The following is a 25,602-nucleotide window of genomic DNA, read 5'->3' as shown; positions in this document are numbered from 1 at the left end:
ACATGGAAAGGCTTCTGTTCTCATCCTCGCCACCAGTATAAGATCAATAATGATAGATGCTCGCAGCTCGAGTAATTGAAGCTACCTTATCTCGCAGGTTCTGTTAGAAAACCTTCAAGTCTGACATCTCAAAGTGACCCTCGGCTCATTGTCATAATGAACCGTGGAGAGATCTTTAAAATTTGAAGTGGCAAAAATGAAAAATCTATTCTGATGCTTAGCCGCGTCTGCAGAATACATTACAGTCCCTGTCAGTATTTACAGCGCATGGGTAATGCTGGGATCTGGAGGCTGCAGAGCGTTGTGGGAGACATTCCAGCTGTTAGGGAGAGAAGGGGGAGTTTCCAGGCAAGAAGATTCACTAAACAGGATGATTATGTCAAGAACAGACTATGGACGAGCCAGAGGGGAGAAGTCACCCGCAAACACACACACATAGATCAGCAGGACACGTACTTTGCTGTGGATTCCTCGTCATACTTGGTCTTCAAATCAAAGAGCTCGGCCTGAGTTGTTTCAAGTGCTGCGAGAGACGGGAAGAGAGTCAGTCAGTGAGTTTCCCCGCCACATGCCTTCTATCCAGCTATTAACAAAACTTTGTTCACAGTTACCTGACAAAAAAGAATAGGTTATTCCACATGTGATTTCTGTTTTAGTTTCTTCTGTTTTTATTTCTAAATGGTTCGTTTAAAGTGACAATAGCGAAGTAATTAACCAGACCCGCCTCATCACACCACACCCAACTAGCTCAGATGAAGCAGAAGAGTTTTAAACTCAAACAATAAAGCAAACTTAAAGCCACCCCCTGTCTCATTTGCAGTGATAATAGCTGGTTAAAACCCAGGTTTGTAAATACTGAGTAGGCCGGTACCTGTCTGTAGGGACTGAGCCTTGTGTTCGGCCTCCTCCAACCTTGAGGACATGGAGTCCTGGCTCTCCTGAAGTTTCCTACAGAGGCAGACAGACGGCAAGAAAATGAGAGCAGAAAGTCACGGGCTAAGAGATACTGAGTCAGTAAATCCTGGGTTCACACTTTGTGGCAACTGCAACTATTCTCTATTTTCCCACCATTTCTGAAGTGTTTTCTCCACTAAAATCCTCCCAACACAACCCACTCCTCATTAAGCAGACCTATTAGGCAGGAATGTCTGGCCACTGGGGCACACTGCACCCAGGGGGAGAGAGAGAGAGTGAGTGAGAGAGAGAGAGAGAGAGAGAGAGAGAGAGAGAGAGAGAGAGAGCGAGCAAGGGCTGAGTAAGAGAGGGGGAGGGGGCGACAGAAACCACAAGGATAAAATAGATTCATTCTTAGCATATAAAAAGTTGGGCTCTGCTGAGAAATTGCCACTGCGTGTAAAAACATCAATAATCTAGCACAAAGACGGTCTTTATGGCACTCTTTGATGCCCCCCTTCTCCGCCAATCTGTCTCTCCTGTCATCTCTATTTTTCTGCCCTCTACTTCATCCTTTCATCTCTCCCTCTCTCTCTCTCTCTCTCCCTCTCTCCCGCCTTCCCTCACTCCTTGCAGGATAAAATGCATCAGAGGTGCCATCCATTTACTACCCCTCTCAGACACAGGAAGTCAGCTTTCTGCAGACAGGAAGGGCCCAATAAAACACTGACGTACAGGAAATACAGTCGGACAATTGATCTTCTACTGTACGTCTGAAAGGCAACGGGCTTCAATGCGGCTCCACGAGGCAAACAAGATGACTGACACGGGGAAAGTATGAGGCGTGCGATGCACATTTAATGGCCGCAAACTGACGCAAGATGGGGACTTTAATCAATGTGATCGTTTCAAAGTTGTCTAAGTGACTCCAAGCAGTTTTTAGACTATCCACAGCATTTGGGAAATTAGGTCTACTTCACGTAGAATTACAGCTGAAACAGTTTTGAGTCAATATATTATTATGTGTGTATGTGTGGAATGTGGCGTAGCACTAAAAGCTGCACATTAACATGGTTGAAGACGCCCTTCCATACTGTGCTGTTAATCACTGTAAACTCGGGCTCATTGTGAGTTTACTGGTTTGAAAGTTTTGGCAGCGTTTTACTTCCCCCGCTTCGAAATCTTTTTCAGGTTTGATTTATCCGTCGTAGCCTTTAGCTCCCGTTCAACCTCGGTAAACATGTCTTTAAGCGCCGAGGCTGCACCATCTAATCATGCAAGTGTTCATCACTTAGGGTACATCCACAGTAATACGGTTTCTTTGCAAACCTTTCCTACGTCCAAGTCTAGAGTTCACATAACTTCAGCATTCTGTCATCGGAAATGATATTTTAGTACTCTAGACTGGACAAGCAAAAACTGCTTTTGGAAACCCTGATGCAGGCATTTGCTCTCCGATATCAGTCGTTACGTTGTTATTCACAGATTCTTCAAACACCGACCGTGTTTCAGCGGAGACGTCAGCCTTGACTGCCAGCGGTTCATTCAACACGGATTATGAGAAATTAAAGCATTGTTTACCTTGTTGTCGTCCATGGTAGCAGCTGTTGTGAAGTTAAATTTAGCATTTTATCAGTCGGCTACCGCCTGCATGTGGAGGTCGCGGGGTATTATTCATGCGTTTCTTGTCCTCCAGTGACCAGCGACATTATCAGGCCAACGTGGAATTGGAAAACTGGCACGCACACGCCCGGTGTACGCGTGAATATTTTTTAAACGGTACTAAAACAACTGTCTGAATGGAGATCGGCTTAAAACCGAAAACCTATTCTGCGTGCATGTAGCTTTAAGGGGTGTACACACAGGAACAGACCAGCAGCAATGTGGGACAAGGGACCATGGATTATTAATGAAATTTAGTGAGTTGTAGTGATAACAGGCAAGAAGAAAAACCTTGTCAACCGCACGCAGGAGGGCACCATGTTGAACTAATATCAACTTTGAGGCGAGTGGCTGATTCAGTTGATTGACACGTGACACAAAGTTCCCCAGATGTTTACAGCAAGGAAACACTACCCACTTCGGTTCCTGGCGCCAAATTCACCGCGCTGATTGCGAGCTTGGGGAGTCGGGTGAGCCTAGATGGAGCAGCAGTGTCGTTGGCGGTATTAGGTTAGAGGAACTAACTACGTTCATACACTAGCAATATTTTTATGTGCTTTACTTGGAAATATTTGTGGTAGGAAATGCACAAGGCAACCAGAGCCTGGAACACTCCCTGGAAACACAGCGATGGGCGATGAGCGAATCGCTTTAAATGTAGACAGGGCTTTAAACTGTACACGCGTCCTTATTTATTTCTTTCATTAAAAAATAGGAGTACATAGTTGTACAAGTTATGGTTTTACGAGACAACGTGAACTGGTAACCCTGATGAAAGTCTGGATTAAGTGAGAAATGCAGGAGGAAAAGAGCCCAGGTCAGTTGTTAAGTGAAACAATGTTCTGGCTGCCCGCATCTCAGGCAATTAGTTTAATAGTCTTTAAGTTGAATGGGCTCCTTCCTGGGAACGGACAGTATCGGGGCATTGTAGCATTCGCGAGAGCTAATAAATAATTTCAGCAGTCGGCTGAATTTTTTATGTTCCTAAAATATCTAGCAACAATTTTTGGGGCTTATTTATTACTGCCAGAGGTTTCCTGTGTATCTGAAAATCACACACACTTTAAAATACCTTGCTATAAAAAGGAAGTCATCCATTGCTCCGAAATGAATTACTCTGTATGAAAATAAAATGACGGCTAAGCATATTTTCGCCACTGCATTTGTTTGGTGTCCGCGTATTTCCAGACACAGCGGAGGCAGCTAAAATTCCACCGTAATGGCTGAAATATATCTTGATAGGCAGAAAATGGGAGTGTGAAGTGTTGATTCCCATCAAAGCAAGAATGGCAAGAACCCACATGACAAAAATGCTGACACTGTCTTTTACGTAGGTTATCTCCATTCCTACATTCATCAGAGAGGGAAAGCAATAAGCCACAATTTGTTGATTAAACTGATAACTCCTAAAAGAAAAATGTCCTAAGAGAATTATTTAAGAAGAAATTATTAGGTTTGCGAATAGCTCTGCTAAATAAAGTCTGAAATCTTAAACCTATCGTTTAAGATTAGAATCAGCAGCCCTGCCTGAGGGCACAATGACCCAGAGGTTTGAAATGGCAAAATAATGCAGAGGTTATTACTCGAAACACAGCTGCAGTAGCACATAAACACACAAGCGGTTGTACCTCTCCTTCTCTGCATAGTCGTTGTGTAGCTGAAGCTGCTTCTCCTGGGCCAGGTTTTCAGCTTGATTCTTGAGGGACTGCTCGTACTCGCGGATCTTCTCCTTCAAGGCCTTGATGGTCACCTCTGGAGAAGGGTTGCAGCGGGAAAGACGAGCGTCGAGAGAAAAGGACACGGGAAGGGGGGGGTTAAAAATGTAGGAAATCTGCAAAACGTACGGTACATAGGAACCGACAGGCGATTTCATAGAAGTGATAAACGGCGGCAGTGACAATGATGCTTCTGACAGGGATTTTGACCTTTACTTAAGAAGCAGCCTTTCGTATCCCGCATTCTTTCTCTGTCAGCACAGACCTTGGCCCCTATGGCTCCTGCCTAATCTTTACATCCACGACTGGCGTAACGTTCTCCAGCGGCGGATACGCTGTATTCATTAGGACTGCATTAGTACTGAAACCCCATAACCTGCTGACGGCTGAGCTCTGTATGGGGGAGCTTGAAATAAATCTAACACATAACTGGAGTAATAAATAGGCCTTCGTCTGCGTGTGCGTGAGTGTTTCTTAGAGAAAGATATAAGTGACTGAGACAATGATATAGAGCATTGCTGCCTTTGACTGAGGGCTCTTAGCGCTGTGTGTGCGTGTGTGTGCGCGTGTGATTTAAACTCCATTCTCACTGCTCTGACACATAATCAATAGAGGAGAGTCCCCTCAGAGCCCTCTTACCCCTTAACTGCTTAACTGAACTTTAAACATTTAGGTTGCGGGGATCAATGGCCCCTGCACTCCTTGTGCGTCCGTGTGTGCGTGCGTGCGTGCACGTGCAAGCGTGCGGGCGGGTCCGCATGTGTGTATTTAACAGGAGTGGGAGTTCCAGAGTGTGTTTTGGGGTTTAAATATCCCCCATCTATTGAGGCGGGAAGGAGGGATAAAGGATGAGGGAACAGGAAAATCAATGGCAGAATGGAACCCTGCCGCTATCGAGCTGTTCCAATTAACTCGCGCTGAGGAAAGGGGGGATTCCAAAACATTCCCCTGCTCGCTCGCTCGCTCGCTCACTCCTCCTTTTTTCGACTGAAATTACACCACTTTTATTACCGCTTCTCACTCATCTCCCTGCCTTTGTCAGTTTTTCCATCTTACTTTACCCTAAGGTAGCCTGTCGTTTTTTATTCATGAAACCAGGCCTCATGTTTTTTCACCCCCCTCCAAACCTATTTGAAAATGTAAAACCTTGTACATTTTTTGCCTCTTTGAAATATTTATAAGTCATTAAAGATGTTCAAATATGGACGCCTCGAAAAGGCTTCTAAATATGTTTCTTTGATCCTGTATTTGCACTTAAAAGTTCTGTACATTTTATCAACGGCAGATTTAAATCAACATTTTGAAATTCCAAGCATTTTACTGTCATCTACTTTTCCTTCAGAATTACTCCAACTAGCAGCTTATAACTTTTATTAGGTATTACAGATGAAGGAAAAGTCTTCTTAACTTAAAATATGTTCAGAAACTATAGCCAAAGGGTTATTTTCACAACAAATTAGGGAAAATGTTGTGAAAAGCTGCATCCTCCAATTCATATTGCATATATGGTCATGAGCTGTGAGTGTTCAGGTGGGCATCACCCACAAATGCTCTGAAAGAAAACTAAAACTAGTCCAGTTGTCTTTGCTTTAGAGCAGCTGTTTCCCTTTCACTCCAGGTCAAACAAATGTGCCATTTTACTTTTTGTTTTGATAACAAACTTTCTAAAATAACGGCTGCAACTGCCATACTCGAGAAGATGCTTCACCAAAACGCCGCCGATCCTTGCAAATATCCACTGTAGTCATACTACATTTTGATACGCGATTACCTAATTAATTGGGCGACCTACATCCACGTCCTTCTCAAAGTCAGGAAAATCATAAAAATGTGTGCCTTTGCATGTATCCGTCTCTAACCTTGGTTTTTAACCTCTGCAAACTCTTTGTTGTAGTCCTCCAGTGTCTCTCGAAGTTTGGTGTTCTCTGTCTCAATGTCGTGCATCCTCTGGAGCTTCAGCTGCAGCTGCTGAGCCAGCTCCAGCGCAGGTACAGGATCTGGTGGAGAAAACACACACCGTGTTAACACACTGCAAAGCAGATTAGACAAGCAAGGGCGGCGAGGTGGAGTAGTGCGCTAGGAATAACTACATTCAAGGCCATGTGAGAGAGAGCGTTTGCCCCGGTGAAGCGTCCTTGAGCAAGGCAATGAATCTCCAACGGCTCCAGGACAACTGTTCTGCTGCTCACCCTGACCTTTGGTCTCCCTGTGGAGAACCACTGGTTCGAGCAAGAGCCAAAACAAATCACAATTACGGGTAATATTATTATAAGGTGAGTTATGTGCACAGTCTCTAATGCATCAGACACCTATAGGTCAGAGGTCATTTAACAGATGATAGAAGAAACTTTGCAGAAATAAATATTTCATCAGAACGTTTTATGTGTCCATACTTTGTTATTTTCCGAACTGATGTTTAAAGTTACTCTGTGACTTTATAATATTTGTATTTCAGGTTTACTGTTCAAAGATGGCGGCCGGCTTCTATTTAAGTATCCTGTCATTTTGGTTTGTTTAGAAGTAAAATACCAAACCCCGCAAATGTTTTAAATGACTAACCTTTAACAGGGAAATGTGAATATCGGGCCAATATGCTGTTATTAACTTTTACTGAGTCTCAAACACTGACACCGACCTTAAAACTGTATCGGTTAGCTCTGCAGTGAATACTTACAAGACATTACAATACTTCACATTACATTACGACGGCAGTGCACTTCACTGATTAGACAATAAAAAGATTAGACCGCATATTTACCTTGCTACAACAGTTCACAATACACCGAAAGGTCACAGTTAGTTTTCACATTCCCTATCAACAAAACTTTATCCATGGAGTCTATTGAACTATACACTATCAGCCTTTGAATTAAGAGACTATTGTTGGGATACGAGATAAACTTTGGTTTTGTATGGGGGCGGGGGAAAAAAGCACGTCAACTGCTGACACAGCGAGAGAACTGGATGAGTGATTCCCGCGGAGACACGCAGCCAGTAACTTAGATGAGACACATTAACAGGAAAGATTACCGAGCTATGATCAGTTAAAGTGTTCACTATGATTAAGCTTGAAAGCAACAAAGAAGAGGAATAAACGGACAGAGTGGAGCCGCAGCGCCGCGAATTCAAACGATAAACAAGTGATTAAAGAAACGGAGGCAGAAGGAAGAAAGGCAACTTTCGGGAAGCATTTTACCAACATCTCTGCGAACACACAGCAGGGTTAACTGTCAGCGTGATGAAGAGAGCCCTGTCAGTCAGGCCAATCACATCTGATTGGTGCTCATGGGTGGCAGACTGGTGACAGGCAGCCAAGAGACGCAGGCGACGCTCATCAGCATGCCAGCTAAAAGAGCAGTTTATGTGTGTGTGTTTATGTGTGTGTGTGTGTGTTGTACTGATAAGAGGAACTGACAGCTTACAGCTGGGGGTAAGGGCTGCGTATGTGTGTGTGTGTGTGTGTGTATGCGAGTGTACGTGTGTGTGTGTGCGCGTCTCATGTCTGACGCAGTTAGATATCTTAACTATGCTAATGAGAGATCAGCAGAGAACGATTGGGGAATTTCATGCTGATTTTGTGCTGTCAAGGTGACACACCATGCAGGGCTTGGCTCTGATATACACACACACACACGTATAAATGAACACGCATGCACCTTCACATACACTCAGAGTCTCACACAAACACACACGAGTACAAGCAAACACTAAGTAACATAAGCGAACGCTCTGAATTCGGACTCCTATCTGCCTCGGCGCCCTTGAAAATCAACTTTCTCTCCCTCTTATCAAACCTTTGTCCTTCGCACAGGCCCCCCCTTCAAATCAACTGTACAGCCTGTTAAAAGCAGTTTGACTTGTGGGCCACTGGTGCTGAACGCTCTCGCCAGACACCTTTAATCTAAAGCAGAGCACACTGGGCTGACTAACCAGGCCTTCAGCTGATAGAAGACAGAACAAAACACACTGTTTCCTCTTTCAAGACTGCTGCATTAGTCAGGCTGGTCTGTGTCTGTGTGCGTGTGTGCATCAGGCATTACATCATTGTCTCGCTGCAAGTTAAGAATAGCCCCGTCAGAGCTGGCGCTGACTTATTGGGAGCAGTACAATCCAAAGATATTACTGTAGGTCTATCCATGTGGGAATATGATGACCTCCTTACGCTATAGATGAACTCCCTCTTTCGTTTCCTACATACACGGCCCCTCCAGGGCTCCCATACAGCTGAAAACCTCCAACCAGCAGCAGTGTGACTGTGTGTTCTGTAACACTCTGTGCTCTGCGTCCCTACTCGGCCTCAGCGCGCTGAACGTGACTGCTCATGTGGTGAGCACTTTGCCGCAGCCAATCGTGGGCGCGCTTGTCACCCATATCAGGACGCACCTTCAGTTAAGACCCTCTAAAGGCTACACCAGTAGGGACGAGATCTCGCGGGGACACATTAAGGCGTCGCGCACGCCTGGATGAACAGTGAAGGAGCACCAGAGGGTTGGTATCATGCTTTTTCTTTTCCCCCTGTTGGTGCTGTCTGAATGAACGAAGGGGGCCTTCTGATCATGTTTCTGAACTCGGGAAGCGTCTTGACAAACGCAAGACACACAGACACAAAGCAGGAAAAGTCGTCTCACCTGGGACATCAATTATTTTCTTGTACACGTTCAAGAAGGCGGCCTCTGCTTCTTTACTTCTCTTACTCAAGGCATCGATCTGCAAAAGAATGAAAAAGTAATGGTTAATTCTTGGCAATCGACGCTCACACCTGAGTGTCACATCCATACACCCGCTCCAGACGCAAGGCCCATTAATTTCACAGTAAGAGTAGTCTACATATCTGTCTATCCTCACTATGTGTTGGTATGTTTCATGCGATCGCGGCTGTCTTGACAGTGGCTGCGTTGGTGTTTCCTTCCCGTGAAGTCAGCTCAGCTGTTCAGCCGATGACGGATGCGTTTCGTTTGCCGTGTGCCTGTGCGTGTCCACGTCCGTCTGTCCTCGAGTGAGTGCGCCTAAGTCTGTCGGCCGCTCGGTGTGTGTTGTGTGCTCTCTGTGTGTGTGTGTGTGTGTGCGAGAGCGCGCGCGAGAGCCTGTGTTCAAATGTGTGTGCTCGTTTCCCCTCCAGCACGCTGACATCATTAAACAGCTGGCTCAGTCTTTCCAGCCACAGCAGGGGCAGATTATTCAGTCAGCTCTTAGCGGCAATACAGTGTGGATCCATTACTGATGCAGCCATTAACACAAGAGGGCACGGCATGCATTCCATCACCGATATTATTGAAATGGACAGCATTAGAATGGATCCATAAGCGATTAATCCTAAAACCGTACTGGAGGGAACTTGCGCGCTGTTGTCGATGCAGAAACATGAGGCGGCGAGATCCGCTACACTCTCAGTGTCACGCTTCAATATGAGAAGCAGACAGAGTAGGCGAAACGCATCTGAAATCAAGTCTAAATCGAGGGAAACAGATGCCAAATAAAGACATTCAGATGGTGCTACTGTACTGGGCAGAACTACAGCTGACTCCTCTGGCTCACGCACTCAGACTAAACAGCCTTGTGTTTCTCTTCCAACCTCCTCCAGCACATTCACAGAGAGAAAAGGAATAAAGACAAAAGCCTATATAAGTCCAAATATAAAGTCTTCACATTCCCAGCCAAGCCAGTAGTGTAGTTGATGGGTGGTTTAGGGGTTCTTGCCACTGTAAACAGAGCGGGCTACATGTAATACTGCCTGGGCTCCTATGGGAACCTAATAAATCTCTTCACATGGCTTTGATTCATCTCTAGTTTTTTAGCCGCAAAACATCTGGCCCTGAGTAGGCTGGTGCCAGCACCCCTCCCTCTTTTCCCCCTTTTATTTCCCTGTCTTTCAGTCTCTCTCTCTCTCTCTCAAATTCTCCCTGTTGTCACTTCCATGTTGCCTGACTCATTTTTTTCCCCTTTCCCCCCCAATCTTTTTCAGTGTCACTCTTTCTCACATGTTTCTCTGTCACACACTTATGTCTCTCCGGGATGCACATCGCTCCCGTCTCGCCATCTTTCTTTCTCTCTCTCCCCCCCCCCCCGTGTCTCACACACACACACTACCCCCACTAATATAAGTCATTCGCACATCACACTGCATCACGCACTTCACCCTCTTCCTGGGCCGTGTGACACTGAGCGATCAGGATCCTCAAATGCACGGCCACTAATGGGAGATTACCGATGCTGAGTACTAATACCTCTCTCTCACACACACACACACACACACACACACACACAGCAAAGACCAAACCTGTTCAGAGCGGTCTAAAATGTGTGCGTATGCAAGCGTCTGTGATCAGAATCAGATTCAGAGTACCACAACACAATTACATGATAAAGAAGAAACACATGCACACAAATGAACAGAAAAAAAAAAAAAAAGGTCTGCCGATGGCGGTGAAGGAAGCCAGCTGCGTGACTGTACAATGACTAGGCCAAGGTCAGTGGTACAGCGGCTTTATATAGCCCAACATGGGAGGCAGGAAATAGACATTTAATGTAGGACACACCCTACAGTTAGAGGCAGGTTAACTGCAGGACCAGAGCCATTAGAAGACCACCCAGGATTTGCAAATACAACCCTGCTGTTCCAAACTGCAGCTTTTTCAACCAATCCCAATGACATCTGCTATTACATGCTCCCCTGCCCCCATCCCACACACAGACCAAGCAAAACAAATGAAGTGACACAAATGATACCTCGCCAGTATCGGTAGGCTACCGATGAGAAGTGCTTGCAATTGCAAAAGGTATCCCTGACACGTCTGCGCGCACACACACACACAAACACATGCGTACATACGTCAGCACCTTGTGCCACCATCACTCAGCACCGCCTCGCTCCCCTATCTAACCCATAGTGTGTGAAGGGCATCAGGCTGACCTGCGCGTGTGCGTGTGTGTGTGCGTGCGTGTGTGTGTGTGGCCCCAGTGGAGTCTGATAAGGGGAGGCTATGGGAAGCAGAGACTGAAGCCTTGGATAATGGAAAAGCTTATCTGATCGATGGACCAACAAGGAACACTGAGCATGCAACACACACACACACACACACCCCAAACTGAGGCCTTGTGGAAACAGTACGGCTATTGGTAATAATTATGGCCCGAGGGCATCCACCTTTCAATGACAAAGATTAAACCGCGTATCAAGACGTCCGAGTTCCTGGGCTTAAACTTTCTGTTTTGTTGCGTCTGGGCTCCTCATCCACTCAACTAAAGATTCGAGCGCCTGAGTAAAATGCTTAAAGATGAGTTACTGTGGGACTTCCAGAGGACCCCTTTGGTTTTCTGGTGCTGTCTTGTCCTTGATCAAAGCATTGAGGGGTAAGCAAACAAAGACAGGCTAAAATTACACATTCTCAGAGCTACTCATGTTGTGGCATGCAAGCGAGCAGAATAGTCGACTGATTGATGGGCTGCTCCGAGACTGGCGCGGGTGTACAGTATTATCTCAATAATCATAAGATAATGTCTTTCTCAGTTCCGCGACCACCCACTACGCGTCTCAGCGTGTTCTGGTGTGCACGCCGCCGAGGTGTGTCAACACGAGGACGGTGGAAACAGCTGACAAAGCCCCAATTATACTGCTGCTGTTTCTATTCTCTAAATAGACTGTGGATCATCAGCAGAACATGGTGGAACCACTATAAATTACAGCATTTTTACATAACCACTGGCTGTGGTTGTTGCTCTAACACAAGAATATGGAAACTAACCCAGTGTTAAACTGTAATATTCTATGGCCAGTAGCAAAGCAGCCCTGTCACTATTCATTGAGATGATTTTGCTCGTGCGCATGTGTGTGTCCTTGTGCGCCAGTGTGTGTACGCCAGCGAAAAGATACTGCTGAATGTCCACCCACTCCAACCCCAAATAACGCCCCAGTCTAAACCAGCCGCTTCCACTCCTACCCTCTGACTTTCACATATGGGAGTGAACTGGAAATGCATGGCTGCCAGTAAGGAGGAGTCACGATGGAAATAGGCCAAAATGATGGAGGAGGAGATAGAGGGGGAACGGTGGGAGTATGATATAGCACACACACACACACACACAGAAGTCGCCTCTCATTGGTCGGAGTACATAAAAAAAACTTAGGGCATTATATTGAAAGTAAATAAATACGACACGGCGAACAAAAATGGCTCACCAAATCAACTTAAAAACAACAAATAACCCCACCGAATGATGCAGACGTACGAAGTCTGAGGAAATGGCATTCGGTGAGTTGTGACTGGCTAGAGCTGGGGTTTTGTGGTGCCTTTTTTTTTTTTTTTTTTGCAGGATGCAATTTAAACACACCCTCGGGCTACAGGACTTCATGAATAGGACAGAAAATCAAGAGCAGAGCGAAGAAAAGAGGGAGAGGAAAGAGGGGAAATGAGATAGTGGCAAGAAAAAGAACAGGAGATGGCGGAAAGAAGAGAGGAAAGCGAGAAGTGAGAGAGAAGAGATGACGATTTAAGAGGAAAGCAGGAAAAGTAGAGGAGGGCACTGAACGAGGGAGCAGTCAATAAATATCAGACGGTCTTTAATGAATGCGTTGTTTGCATGCTGTGATTGAACGTGTATCTCTACCACCGTGTGAGTATAAAGTCCAAAATAATGCACTCACCTCTCCTTGGAAGCTCTTAAGCAAAGGGGCAACCTGTTTCCGAAAATCCTAGAAAAAGAAAAGAAAAAAGAGCGAGATTAGCGAGTACAAAGAATAAGATAACGGACAGAACAGTTAAACCTAAAATAGATGACAATACACAGAAGCATTTGGCAGTGGCGTACGGAAGCAGTTTTATGCTCGGATCAAAGTCACTCACTGAAATCCAACGGTCACTATTTATTGGCAACAACAAAAGAATGAAGTGTGGTGTGTGTGCGTGATGAACATGAGGGCGGGGAGGAGGCCATGTTTGTACCCTGAGGCGCTCTGACGGACTGCATGTCTCATAAGAACAGGTGCAGCACCACCTGGGCCACCCAGAGGCACCGCTAGTGCGTGTGAGACAGCGAGTGAATGAGCCGCGGAGCCGGCCTACAGTTAATGCAAATTGTCTCGACGCGCCGAGCTCTTACTACGAAGCAGAGGCTTTTCATCCTCCCAAGTCCCATTGCATGACTTTCCAGTACGAGTCAGCAGTTTCAGATTAGATAGCCAGTCGAGTATGTATCAGGGGAACATGCAAATCACCATGCTGTTAGCTGAGCCTACATTCTGACGAACTGAACTGGAGCGTACGGTAAAAAGCAGAATAGGACATTCTGTACAGGAACATTTGATTTGCACAGTTTGTGGACACACACGTACTCGCAAAACTGCCTAATGAAGATGTGAAGTAGGGCAACGACAGATGTGCGCTCAGGAGACTCCTGCGCCTTTTTAGAAACCTCTGCCTAAAAGCCTGACTGAGGCTGCAGGGGAGCTCGCATCCCAAACTGACCTGGGACCAGTGTCTGGAGTTGGCCTAATCCCAGGTCGGTCCAGACAGGCTGCTTGTCTGGGGCTGAGGACAGGTCATGACCTCGGAGACCCCGTCTCATTGTTACCTCATCAGGGGTCGTTGTGGCTGTTTGTCTGGGGCCAATTCAATATTCCCCCGCCGCGGATAATGACCTGCGCCCCGCACCCCCCTCCCCCCCTCTCTCTCTCTCTCTGCCCCGGCTCTCCCTTTCTCACACACACACACGGGAAAAGCATGAAAAGAAACACCCACACAAAACCGCCAGATAAGTGCCTGTTATTTCATTTGCATTAGATTGTGATTATATCCCAATATTTTTTTTCAGAATTCAGTTTCTGTGCCTCGCACTAGTTCCTGTTTAATAAATAAATGGTGGAGCATTGTTCAGTCAGAGACCAACAAAATACTCGCAAACATCTGTTTGAAGATGTAAGACCGATTTTATTACTAACCTTTATTAGCAGTGCAGCTTGAGGTAACCATTTATAATATTCTGCAATAGTTCAAACTTTTGTTCAAGCCATAATATTGAGCTTTTCTGAGCAGGAGTGTGCAGAGACATTCACACTTTCTTTTTTAATAAACAATCATCTGAAGTTGTTCCATTAATCTTATCGATTTTTTTTTTTTTGCTCAGTTAATTCCATTCCAAGTTTTGCCGATTGTCTTCCCAGCTTTCATTTCTGTAGCTTCTGCGACTAAACACTGCAGCAAGCTCGACGAGGCCCGACACAAACCCAGGGAGCACGCAACGAAAAACAAGCAAAGACAAGCACATTCAAATAACATGCAGCAGCGAGCTGTGCCTTCTGAACACTGGACGGAGCTCTGAAGCCCCTTCGGTCCACTCTCTGGTGCTCCGTCCCCCTGCCCCCTCCACTTCCAAAGATTTATGACCATATAACATAACAATGCACACAGACACCGTGGTCAATCTGTGTGTGTGTGTGTGTGTGTGTGTGTGTGTGTGTGTGTGTAGTGAGGGGAGTGGAGGGGCCCCGGCAGCAGGAGATGGATGGCTGGTGTGTAAGCTGCCGGCAGACAGCAGACAGGCCAGCCCGAGGAATCCTCCAGGGAGTATGGAACTCCCATTCGCTGTCTGTCTGCCCTGCAGCTAAACACAAACGTGTGTGTGTGTGTGTGTGCATGCGCGCACACGCAAGCACACACACAAAGTTGTTTTACTACCGCTGCCTCTGGCTAGCAATCTTTGGGACATTTTACAACCATTCCCACCCTTGCCTTTATAACAGCGCAGTAGAGGATTCTTGACTAACTAAAAGGAAATTAAGAACCGAATGAATAATTTAGACAACTTAGGAAGTACGGTGAGATGTAGTCTCTTAAAAAAAAATAAAAACTCAACACCGTGTCAGTCCTAATGAATTATGAAAACTTTGTTTTCACGCTGCATTTCTTTGCACTACTTTCAAAATGCTACAAAAGCCCGTGTGTGTGTGTGTGTGTTTGAGTGTATGTGTGTTATTATGCAGACCATGAGTGCAGTTCACGCCGAGTACAGCTCAGCAGACTAGACACAGTCAACGTGGGCCGGTCTCCTGGTTGCTGAATAATGGATCAGAGAAGGACTCCCGCTCAGCCTAATGCAGTCTGATCTGATGTGACTGTGATCTCCGCTGACTGGTGCGGACCGCAGAGAGTTGACAGCCCCGCTCTATAGGCTGGTCAACCGCACACACACACAGCCGGCGATGGGAAAACGCGGCTCCGCAAACGCGCACAAGACGATCAAGGCATTTTTAATCAAGCGCGAGCCATCACACGTTATGAGGCAGCCTATTTGGTAGGCAGCCTTGATGCTTCTGTGCTACCAAACGCCTGGAGTTTTAGTGCTGATTCCTATTGAGCCTGTTACAGCCCTGTAATGAATCCTGTCGCTCGTCTGGCCTGGCTCAGATTCCTCCTCCACATACCAGGGAGATGCCAGGGGCCACACAGACGCCAGAGGAGCCTTCCTAAATCACAGCCTTGTTACACTGATGAATGTGTGTGTCCTGTTCTGTGATCTAGGCTATCTGCGTCTGTGTGTTTGTGCCTCTGCTTCTCTGCATGTTTTTTTTGTGTGCGTATGTGTGCCTGCCTTGCCTCCCTGTGTGTGCTGCTGGTTATGTGGTTATACTTGGAAATGAGATTAGAGATGAACGCGCAGGGCGAAGTGAAATGAACATCTTTTGTGTGCAGGTACGGTTTCCTCCGGTGCATCTCCCTCTGCAGCGGGTGGGCGACACGCCGAAGTCAATAGTCACAATCCCCATCCTGTGGTAACTATAATAGGCCTACTGTCAACTCCTCGGAGAGTTGACAATTTTCTATCCACTGTCTACACCATTCATACATAATTCATACTGCCATCAATAATTCACCATGGTGACATTACCAATAATAACACAACAATACTCTGTTTTCACTGGGAGGTTTGAAATGTGTTGCCTTGGTAACAGAGATGAAACAAATATTCCCAGGAGGAGTGATGGGAACACAGGAACAGGACAGAATTCCCTCATGATCCCACTTAGTAGTGTTGTCACACTCCCTTTCTTTCTCTCTCTCTCTCTTTCTGTCCTGCTCTGCTCCGTCTCTCTCTCTCTCTCTCTCTCTTTCTTTCTCTCTCTCTCTCTCTCACATACACACTCACGGGCCACACTTTCTGCGCGCATAAAAAACTAGGTCAGATAATACAAACTCCTGAGGGGTTTTCTGTTTTGTCTCTTTAGGATTTCAGGGAAACTAATGGAGAGACTATTTTTGGGATCGAAGCCCGCATCTCCGCGCCGTCGTCTACTCCTCCTCCCCTGCTTTCTCAGTAAATAATCACGGATGGGTTTATGAAGAGGAGTGCAGACGCCGGGACGCGGCGGGGCAAACCCGCGACCGTCAAAAGAACAGCGGGGGAGATACGCAAGCGCGGTTGCGTGCGTCTGCGAAAATATCTGATTTTCTCACCTCTGGAGTGTTCTTCTTGAACTCGCGGCTCAGGTCGATTAGTTTCTTCCTGGACTGTTCGCTCTCGTCCTGTCTGTTGGCAAGCTGTGTGGCGGTGGTGTCTAGTTCTTTCTGCAACAAAAACAAACATCTCTTTTTATTATTTTTTTCAGCTCGCATATTTTAATCAAACTTATCATTACAGTTGCCTCCAGTATAATCAGCGTCATTGTTAGCATTCGGGATAAACAGACAGGAGCTGCATTCTGACTAGACAACTTGACCCATCTGGCACGCTGCAGACAACCCACCCCGGCCTCAGATGAACTTGCCCGGCATGTTGCAGCAGCAGAGGCAGGAAAAACAGAAGCGCTGCATGTACAGTACGTCCCCGCCACGACAAGGAAGTTTGATCTGCCACCATCACAGGCTGAATCGGAGCCCTTCGGCCCGTCAGTCAATCAGTTACCACCACGTTAAGCACGACAACCTTTGCGGCAAGAGACTACTACTAGAACACATCCAGGCGGTTCACAACAATTATTGACTGTCTGCGCCGGGGCGACCCCTCCCCTCTCCCCCCCCGCATAACAACAACACAATTATCAACAACAGCGGTGTTGTCAAGGCTGAGCTAAGGCCCGCCTTTATCCACATCCATTCTGCATTGTTATTAATAGCTATTTATGGGACTTGTTCCAGATGATGGCCTGACTGCTGACATTAACAAGACGTTCAGGCCTTGTAAAGATTGTATCTCTCTGCTGAGTGTGTGAGTGTTGCTGGATTATGTTTCTGTTGGATTCTTGCCCTCTGTCACGCTCACTCCTCTTATTTTTTTCGCTTCCTCTCATTTTTTTTTTTCCATACTCTCTCCGGATCATCCACTCACTCATTCAACCAGCAGTTCCTTCTCCTCAGTTTAAATCTCTCTCTTCTCCCTTTACTCCGCCTCCCCTCTTTTCTTCTCACCCCCTCTCCTCCCCTCCCATCCACCTCCTGTGAGGCCGCCCACCCCTGAGAGTGATTAAACGCTGCTGAAGGGCCGTTATGCTAACTAACGCACTAATCATTTAATACACACATTACCACAGGGGCCCTTGTGGCTCAGTCTGCTGACAAGGTCCCAAAACACACTCACGCACACATGCCCACCTCCCCACTTCGCCCACACCCTCCAACACACACGCAGAAAATACAACCCTCTAAAGAAATAGTGTGATCAAGTACTAATTAGGAGATTTTCCCCCCCATCAGCAGTAAGTTTAATTCCCTGACCAGCCGTGATCTCGTTTTATCCACACACAAAAAAATATATATAACAAATGGACTTGTTCGACCGTCCTCTGCAGTGGGTTTTACGCAGTAGCACAGGATGTTTGGGGGGGAGAAGAAAAAAAAAAAAAAAACAACAAAAAAAAAAACTGCTTACTTGCTTACATGCCATCTTGCTCTCGCTGCCCATGGAGCAGTTGATGTAGCAGCCTGTCTGCCCATGGCCATGGAGCAGCTGCACTATCTGTTAGTGAATTCGAGCGTGCGCAGAAGCTTGTGCATCGCTTCATGAAAGGAGGAAGTTAATAAATTTTAATCACGTTAAATTAATTGTCAAAACCTGAATGCTCTAGTTCATGAATAGAGGTATAATTATTATGTTGGTGAAGATTAGCTACAGGAACAGGACTACGGGACCCAGTTGGTTCGAGATGCTAGCATCAAATTGACAGATATTAATCAAGATATGATTATAATGTGATGTGTTAGGCCTTGAGGCTTACTTTTCCAAAAATCCTCTCTAATGATTCAGAGGGAGATTTGTGTTTAACGTGTGATCTGAATTCAGGACAGTATGTAAGTACCGGGATAATAATGTTAATCACTCATTAAACACTAGGAATAGATTTTAAAGGTATGAAAATCAACAGTTTGTTAAAAAATAAATACTGAAACCTTGTCTGGATCAATAATTACTAATCTATTGGTTTAGAGGACATAACCATCACACTACAAGACTTTGTTGCCTTATGCACTATTCATATACTATCCTTTTTAACATCAAGCAAATGTACAGTCCCGTTAAACTAAATAACCTTGCACAAAATGTCTACTTTACCATTATTTAACGTATCCGTACGTGGTCTGATCTGTAAATGAGTGCATTCGAGCTTAAGGGACTCTTTACTTGTCCAAGATAAATAGAAATTCAAATCCATTCACATACATTCATCAATAGGACCCATTTTTGGGTGAAGCCGAAATAATCACAGTCCTCTGCTAGGTTTCTGCTTTAAGAGGTCATGTGCCAATCCCTGACGCCCTTGATTCAGTCCAATCCCTTTCCAATACCCTGCATATATCCCAATGTGCGACCAAATCCCCATTCCAAAAATAAATAAATAAAAAATTCTCACTGCTAAGCTAAATAAACACATCACACATGAAAGAGGATTGATTCGGTGCCAAGTGGGCAAGTAATTATGGGCATGGTCTTAGTTTTTTTTATTTATTTATTTACTTATTTATTTTTAAAAAAGGACCCTAAGACCCAGTCAGGTTTTTGACTACGCAGCAAACTCTCTGCCCACATCAGCAGACACGGGCAGACTTTACACTCATCTTGCTGATAGAGCGTAACATCCGAAAGTGCACAACCCATGCTGCCTTCCCGTTGTTCACATACACACATCAAATCTGACCGACCATTAGGAGACCATTATGATTCCCATTCTAAGCCACATATTATCGCAAATGATAAGCTGTCACATTTAAGTACCTTGAGTGAAATACTGAACAAACAGATCTGGGTATTTTCTCTGCTGAATGCTGCTTTTATGTAACGGGTGGGTGGTTAACAAAATTAAACCGCACTAAAATTCAGCGTACAAGCTAAAAACTTGCAGTGAAGCTTTTGTTCTCGGTTTCGACCGCTGCCGGCCGCAAACAGCTGTTGAAGTTGAGTTTGTACAGTAAGGAGCTTCCAAACTCTGATAAAGATAACCATTCAAAGTGTTTGAATTCCTTGCAGTGAGGACTGTCAGTGCCCAATCGTTCCCGCTACCCGATCCACTCTAGCAGCCACTTCGCAGTTTATATTACTGCCGCGACTAAAGATAGCAGATAGCTAGATTAATAGATGGCTAAATAGAAATATGAACAGCTTTCATTTTTATAAGGACCGAATGGTGACATCTGTCACTATCTATCGAAGTCACAGCAGTGATCACAAACAGCAACTGAGTGTGCAGGCTGGACATGAGGAGTGGGCAGGCCCTTGGCATGTTTCAGAGGTCAGCGGGTAAACATGGATTGAAGAGTACTGAAAAACAGTATCAGAAAAAGACTTTAAACGTCTCTGACTAAAAAGACATGTTAGAGTTGTGTTAAATTTCATTATTATTATTATTATTTGTGAAAGAGGAAACCAAGTAGCTGCATGTGAGTTTAGCCATTTTGTTCCAATCTAACAAGCTCAAAATTTTTTGGAGGGGAATACTGTTAATGTTAGGCAAAGCTTCTCTACAGGGGTTCAAGCCATCTGGCGTACCGCAGGGATTTTCCTTCTATCATGTTAGACTTTAATGACAGACATCATGCTAGTTTTATGAACTTAAAAAAATTATTTGACAAGCACCCAAATCACCAGCGGAATAAACTTATTAAAATGATAAAAACATGTAAACTGGAGGCGTGTATACTTTACAAGACTGGAGACGTGATAAAAATAAAATTAATTGCATTGGCAAATGTCACAGTCGTGTTGATACTTCAGCAGAACACCTGCGGTGCACCACCGAGCACCACACAGAATGCATGAGGAACTCGTGTCCACTGTGTTTGGGCTTTCAGGCTCAGTCTCCGGGGTCAACGCTCTCTGGCTCTCCTTGGCCCGACTTTGAAATGTTTCACTTCTCAAATCTGAAAACAGCTTAATTAACTGGTGTATTAATTCATTTAATCATTCACATTAACTCCGGGACTATTTTTAAATCTGGCCACGGCTGGTTAGGACCGCGCTGTCTAGTTTAGCAGAGGATGGAATATGGTCTGTGCAGGGGAGCATTAAGTGGGCTGTAATGTCTGTGTGATTGCTGTAACAGCCCTGCTTGGCTTGGCTGGACTGGCCCACAGCAGCAGTCCCTGTCCTGGTTCATTTGGTCGTCTGGTCAGCTGTAAAGACGATTGGAACAGATTGCCAACACTCCCTAGAGAGACTTCAACACCGACTTGGCCAAGAAGCCTCTCGCACACTGCTCCACACGCGTGTGCTCTCACATGAATGCACACACAGGCCGCGGCAGTAACTTGGGGAGCCCAGTCTTTCCACATTCTTTTGAACTCGGCAACAAAAGAGGAAGTCTGCTAACATGTTCGCCCTGCCTAATTTGGCACGGCGAGCCGTGTTCGCGGCTGGGATGGGTGAGAGGTTGGGTGAAATAAGCGTCTCACCGTCCTAACATTGCAGTAATAATACTAATCACAGGTAACAGTCACGGGTAAACAAATCCTATTACCAATAGCCATCAGAGCTAAGGTGTATGCATGTGTGTTCATGTCTCCTAATGAAATTCCTTCCACTCTTGCGCAGGCAGAGAGAGGCCTTCTATCTGACTAATTCGCTCTAATTACTCTAATGAGCCACAGGTGATGATACAGTGAGACTGATTAATTAAATGGGAGGCCCCAATCAGGCATGTCTGATTATGCCAATCATATTGACTACAGACTAAATGAGATAACAGGAGACAGACGCACTTTAATTGAGGTATCAAAACTTTGTGGAATTCCTTATACCCTCACGCTCCGACGATGCCGAGACAGATAGGCCGGTGGAATGACAACAAAGTTATTGTTATGTACACAGTATGAAGTCAATCCGCAGCTGCCGCCTGTGCAGCCACGGTGACCAGGCGTGCACCCCCCCCCCCCGCCCGAGCAGAGCAGAGCAGAGCACACCACAGCCTCGGAGCTCATTCTCTGCAGAATAATTGGGACTGTAACCGCTAGAAACCCTTTGTTTACACCCCGTCTGCAGTTGCACATGCCAAGTAGTCTGTCACTTCTCCTTTAGTCCAAACAACGCGCAGGTTAACTGCTCCACATTCGGTGCGTGTTTTACACATTAATCTAATGGAGTGCCAACCTTGAATTTAAGCCAGGCGTAGAAAGAGACGGGCACAAACACGACCGCTTCTTCACAGTAATATCAACAGTATATTATTCACGCTACAGAAGAGGCTAATATTTAAAAATAAAAATTAGCTTTCCTCTGTTCACTACAACGCGAGGAGCCTTTTACACGGCCTCTTTTACTTTGCAGCATGCTGCATATGTTTAAGAGACGAAGTTTTCAGTCCTGGCAGTGCAGTCACTAATCTTTCCTTTTATCTCTGACATGTCTGAGGCTGTTATGTGGTTATGATAGTAAACAGCAAAGGCGTCTGGAAAGATGTCTTATCTGAAATCTACGAGGCCTACCTTTCAAACTCCCCCTCCATCTCCCTGCACAAGCGTTCCACCTCCTATGCGGCTGACTGTTCTGTATGCCAAACCTACTGTGTGGGGGTGGAGTCGTGGGGTGGCGGCTCAGTCAGGAGCGACAGCCACACTTGCTACAACGACACGGTACATGATCGCAGATCACAGGCACGCCCCCTCAAAACACAGCACAAGAGCAGCACAGATAAGAGGCGACAATCCTGGCTGCCTGTCTGCCTACCTTCGACGTAGCAGGGTGCAGAACTTTAAGTGTGCCAGCAGACGCCGTTTTCGCAAACCACACAGGGTCTAAAGACGCAAGTCATATCCTCCCGAATCTCTGCTTTTGCTTTTCCTCTCACCCATTGGAGTGAAAGCCGCAAAGTTTTTCGCTACCACAAGCGAACACAATAGTTTCACGGTGACAACGGAGGTCTGAACACTTTTGTGTGCATGTGTGTGTGTGTGTGTTTGTGTGCAGAGCAGCTGGGGGCGGGGGTCAGCCTAACACTCTCCACAGTCTAACAAGACGCTTGTGGTCCCTGAGCGTTTTGCTCCTTTTTTTGAACACAGATCCATATCTACCAACAGCACAGGAGCTGTCAAGACTCACCTCAGTGATGCTGACGCAAGCCTGGATCAAAAGCAGCCTTTTTACACCGCAGCTTCGTTTGTATTGATCCATGTTTCTCTGCTGAGAGACTGGTTGTTGTTTTATCTCCCCAACATCCAAGCCTTAACTCTCCCGAAGCTTACAGAGAGCTAGTCATTATTTTGCCTGACCTATTGTCTGACAGGGGGGGATTCAGAGGCATGGCCCGAGCCTAAACACAAATATAATGAGACTAAGATGGTTTCTGGCGTGGAGGAAGTGCATCTCACTTGGTCTCATTTTGCAGAGTTCGAATTTAGCTGGGGGCCTGTGTCACAAAGGGTGAGTGGTGTGGAGTGTACAATGAGAGGAGAGGGGTACGGCGATATGCTAGGGTGTAATGCATTGGTGAAAGGGCAAGATTTTTCATCCCTGCGTTTACAGGGTGGAACGGCTAGGATATTGAGATCTGAGATAGGATCAGAGGGTAGTGAGCTGTTTCAGCTACGATAAAGGCCACGCATTACAAACACAGCACCGATAGAGAGAGAGAGAGAGAGAGAGAGAAGCAGAGAGAGAGAGAGAGAAAGTATCACACCTCTCATCCCTGAATTAATGCCTCCATTCTGCCAGGAAGCCATTCTGTGCCAGTGAGAGGAGATTGGGGAGGGGATGAGTGCACAGATATGGACTAAAAAATGGAAACTGCGATCATGGAGAGGGGCGATAGGGATTAATCAAGTCTGGAAGAAGAGTGGGGCTCTCCGGGCCTTGTTGCACATACACAACAGCTCGAGGGCCAGGAATATTGGTAGGCAACTTGCGACGCCGCTATTAGTTTATATGACATCAAATGCGAGCGGCCGTCAGTGGATAATGACCGCTCACAGTCGCAGGTGTAAGCTCGCAACGTAAAGGTGCAGACATCCACACCTTCCTGCACTTCAACGCTAGTAGTCTTTTTTGGCCTAGAAAGTCTGTGACCCTTGACAACAGAGCAGTGTTCGGAGTTGCTCTAATTTAGTTAAGATTAGATCTGTTCTCAATTTGTTAGACTATTTGATTTGTTGTAATTCACTTAGACTGCCATATAAGGATGACTAGCAGCTTCATGCGGCTGGCACAGTTACAGGGCAGTTAAAAAAGGTGTGCATCACTCTCATGTGCCTCTGCTACATTAAATCCCTGCTCTGCATGATGCCCTTTTTCCACATTTTAATTTAGCCCCGTCTATCTGTTGTATCCAGTAATTTTCTAGACGCCTGATGACACATCAGCATGAGTTGTGCCACGGCCTATAAAAGCAGCATGTTGATTTCTACGCATAAATTAAAAGCGTTTATTAAAAATGCACCATTAGGTTATTCATATCTTTATGTCTAGACTGTTTAATGTGTCCGGTCCGCGCTGTCACTACTTCGTAGCGTGGCCGAGGCTTCTGACTGAGTTTGACACCCGTGGTCTATACAATCAACGTCAACAGAACATGTCCCGGGGCTTAGTCTTACTCAGCCTTTATGAGTAAGAGTTTTCTGCTCCGCTCGCATGACTTTTGAGAGGAAAAGACAGAGAAACAGTGAGAAAGGGAGAATGAGCATAGCTAATCCTTACAGTAATGACAGAATAATTAGCTTGCGTTAGGCTAAGTAATGGGTTGTAATTATATCATTTATTCTGTGTTGAGAGAACGGGATATAAAGCTTGCACAATGAAGGAAGAGGAATTGAGCTCAGTGGGAAGTAGGATGGAGCATGTGTAAGAGCTCCGGCTCTTTTCTATTGATTGATCCAAACATCAAACGAACCACTAGAGTAATGGGGGGGGAGTGAAGGACAGCTAAAAGCTATTTGGAGCCTTCACTGCATAAAAGACTTGACCTGTTCCACACAGCCTACATATCAAAACCATCAAACAGCAATCAATAGACCAAAGCGGTCAACTCAACAAACCGTCACCCTACTAAAACATCAAACCCCCGGCCCAAGCGTCAGATGATAGGCTACACTCAGCTTATCCATTACCATCAGATAAAGAGGAGATAAAACACAGAGCCTAATCCTTTCATGTGTCGTGACAGCCACAGCAGCCTCCGAGGCATTCCTTCAGTCTGGCTCTCAAATAGTTTTATGGCGGAAGGCAGCCATTCAGTCAGCCAGCCAGCCAGTCAGGGCTGTTCTGGTCTGTTTGTCTTATTTCACAGTTTACACGCTGTTTTATAGGTAGTTATTATGGTCGCCATGGTGATGCCATACGTTTTTATGGTCTTTTGGTCTGAGGGCAGAGAGTGTAATAAACGCTAAAAAACACACACACGCATGAAAACAAAGACTCACAAAACACACTCCTGCTGTGGAAAGGTCTCCTGTCCCTCCCTTCCTCCCTCCCTCACTCTTTATCAGTCTCGCCAAATGCCTATCTCCCTACTTTCTGCTTCATGTGAAACATGGATAGGCTAAAGTAGATTTGTCCTCTCTCATTCCACATCTGGAGCTGATCAGAGGGCCTCCTGGAAGTTGAGGCCTCTGGGCCTATTAATAACCATACCGCTGAACTCAGGGTCAGACAGCAGTCAGCGGATGAGCTTGTGTCTACTAAACACATAAGTCCCTTCCCCCTTCCTCAGGAGGACAACTCTCACTTTTAAAAATGAGACAGCAGACTACAGAGCTCAGCAATGTCCATCCAACTTTACACCTTTTAACTGGGGCAAGCAGAGACGCCTCCAACCCAGACGGGGGCTCACAAATTATGTCCAAATAGGTAGATAAACAGCAAAGGTTCGACACCCACGCTTTAACAACGAGACAAATCCAGACAGTAAGTCTGGGAAAACAGCCTG

The 25,602-nt window shown here is 45.8% G+C and overlaps 1 protein-coding gene across 3 annotated transcripts in view; it reads right to left on the bottom strand.

Moving 5' to 3' along the window:
• Positions 1 to 25,602, bottom strand: part of LOC311498268 (homeobox protein cut-like 1) — a 55,172-nt gene that overhangs the window by 21,566 nt on the left and 8,004 nt on the right. For all 3 annotated transcript variants that reach the window (XM_084558794.1, XM_084558795.1, XM_084558796.1), the window contains exons 2-8: positions 16,718 to 16,828; positions 12,913 to 12,960; positions 8,900 to 8,978; positions 6,131 to 6,268; positions 4,185 to 4,308; positions 872 to 948; positions 457 to 523 (exon numbers count right to left, since the gene is read on the bottom strand). In XM_084558794.1, the coding sequence (XP_084414920.1) occupies positions 457 to 523; positions 872 to 948; positions 4,185 to 4,308; positions 6,131 to 6,268; positions 8,900 to 8,978; positions 12,913 to 12,960; positions 16,718 to 16,828 (644 nt within the window). The remainder of the gene's footprint in view (positions 1 to 456; positions 524 to 871; positions 949 to 4,184; positions 4,309 to 6,130; positions 6,269 to 8,899; positions 8,979 to 12,912; positions 12,961 to 16,717; positions 16,829 to 25,602) is intronic.

Source organism: Chelon labrosus, assembly GCF_963514085.1.
Source record: "Chelon labrosus genome assembly, chromosome: 13".
In the NCBI taxonomy this organism is placed as follows: domain Eukaryota; kingdom Metazoa; phylum Chordata; class Actinopteri; order Mugiliformes; family Mugilidae; genus Chelon; species Chelon labrosus.
The sequence above is the reverse complement of the archived record's forward strand: the minus strand, read 5'-3'. Positions and strand labels throughout refer to the sequence as shown.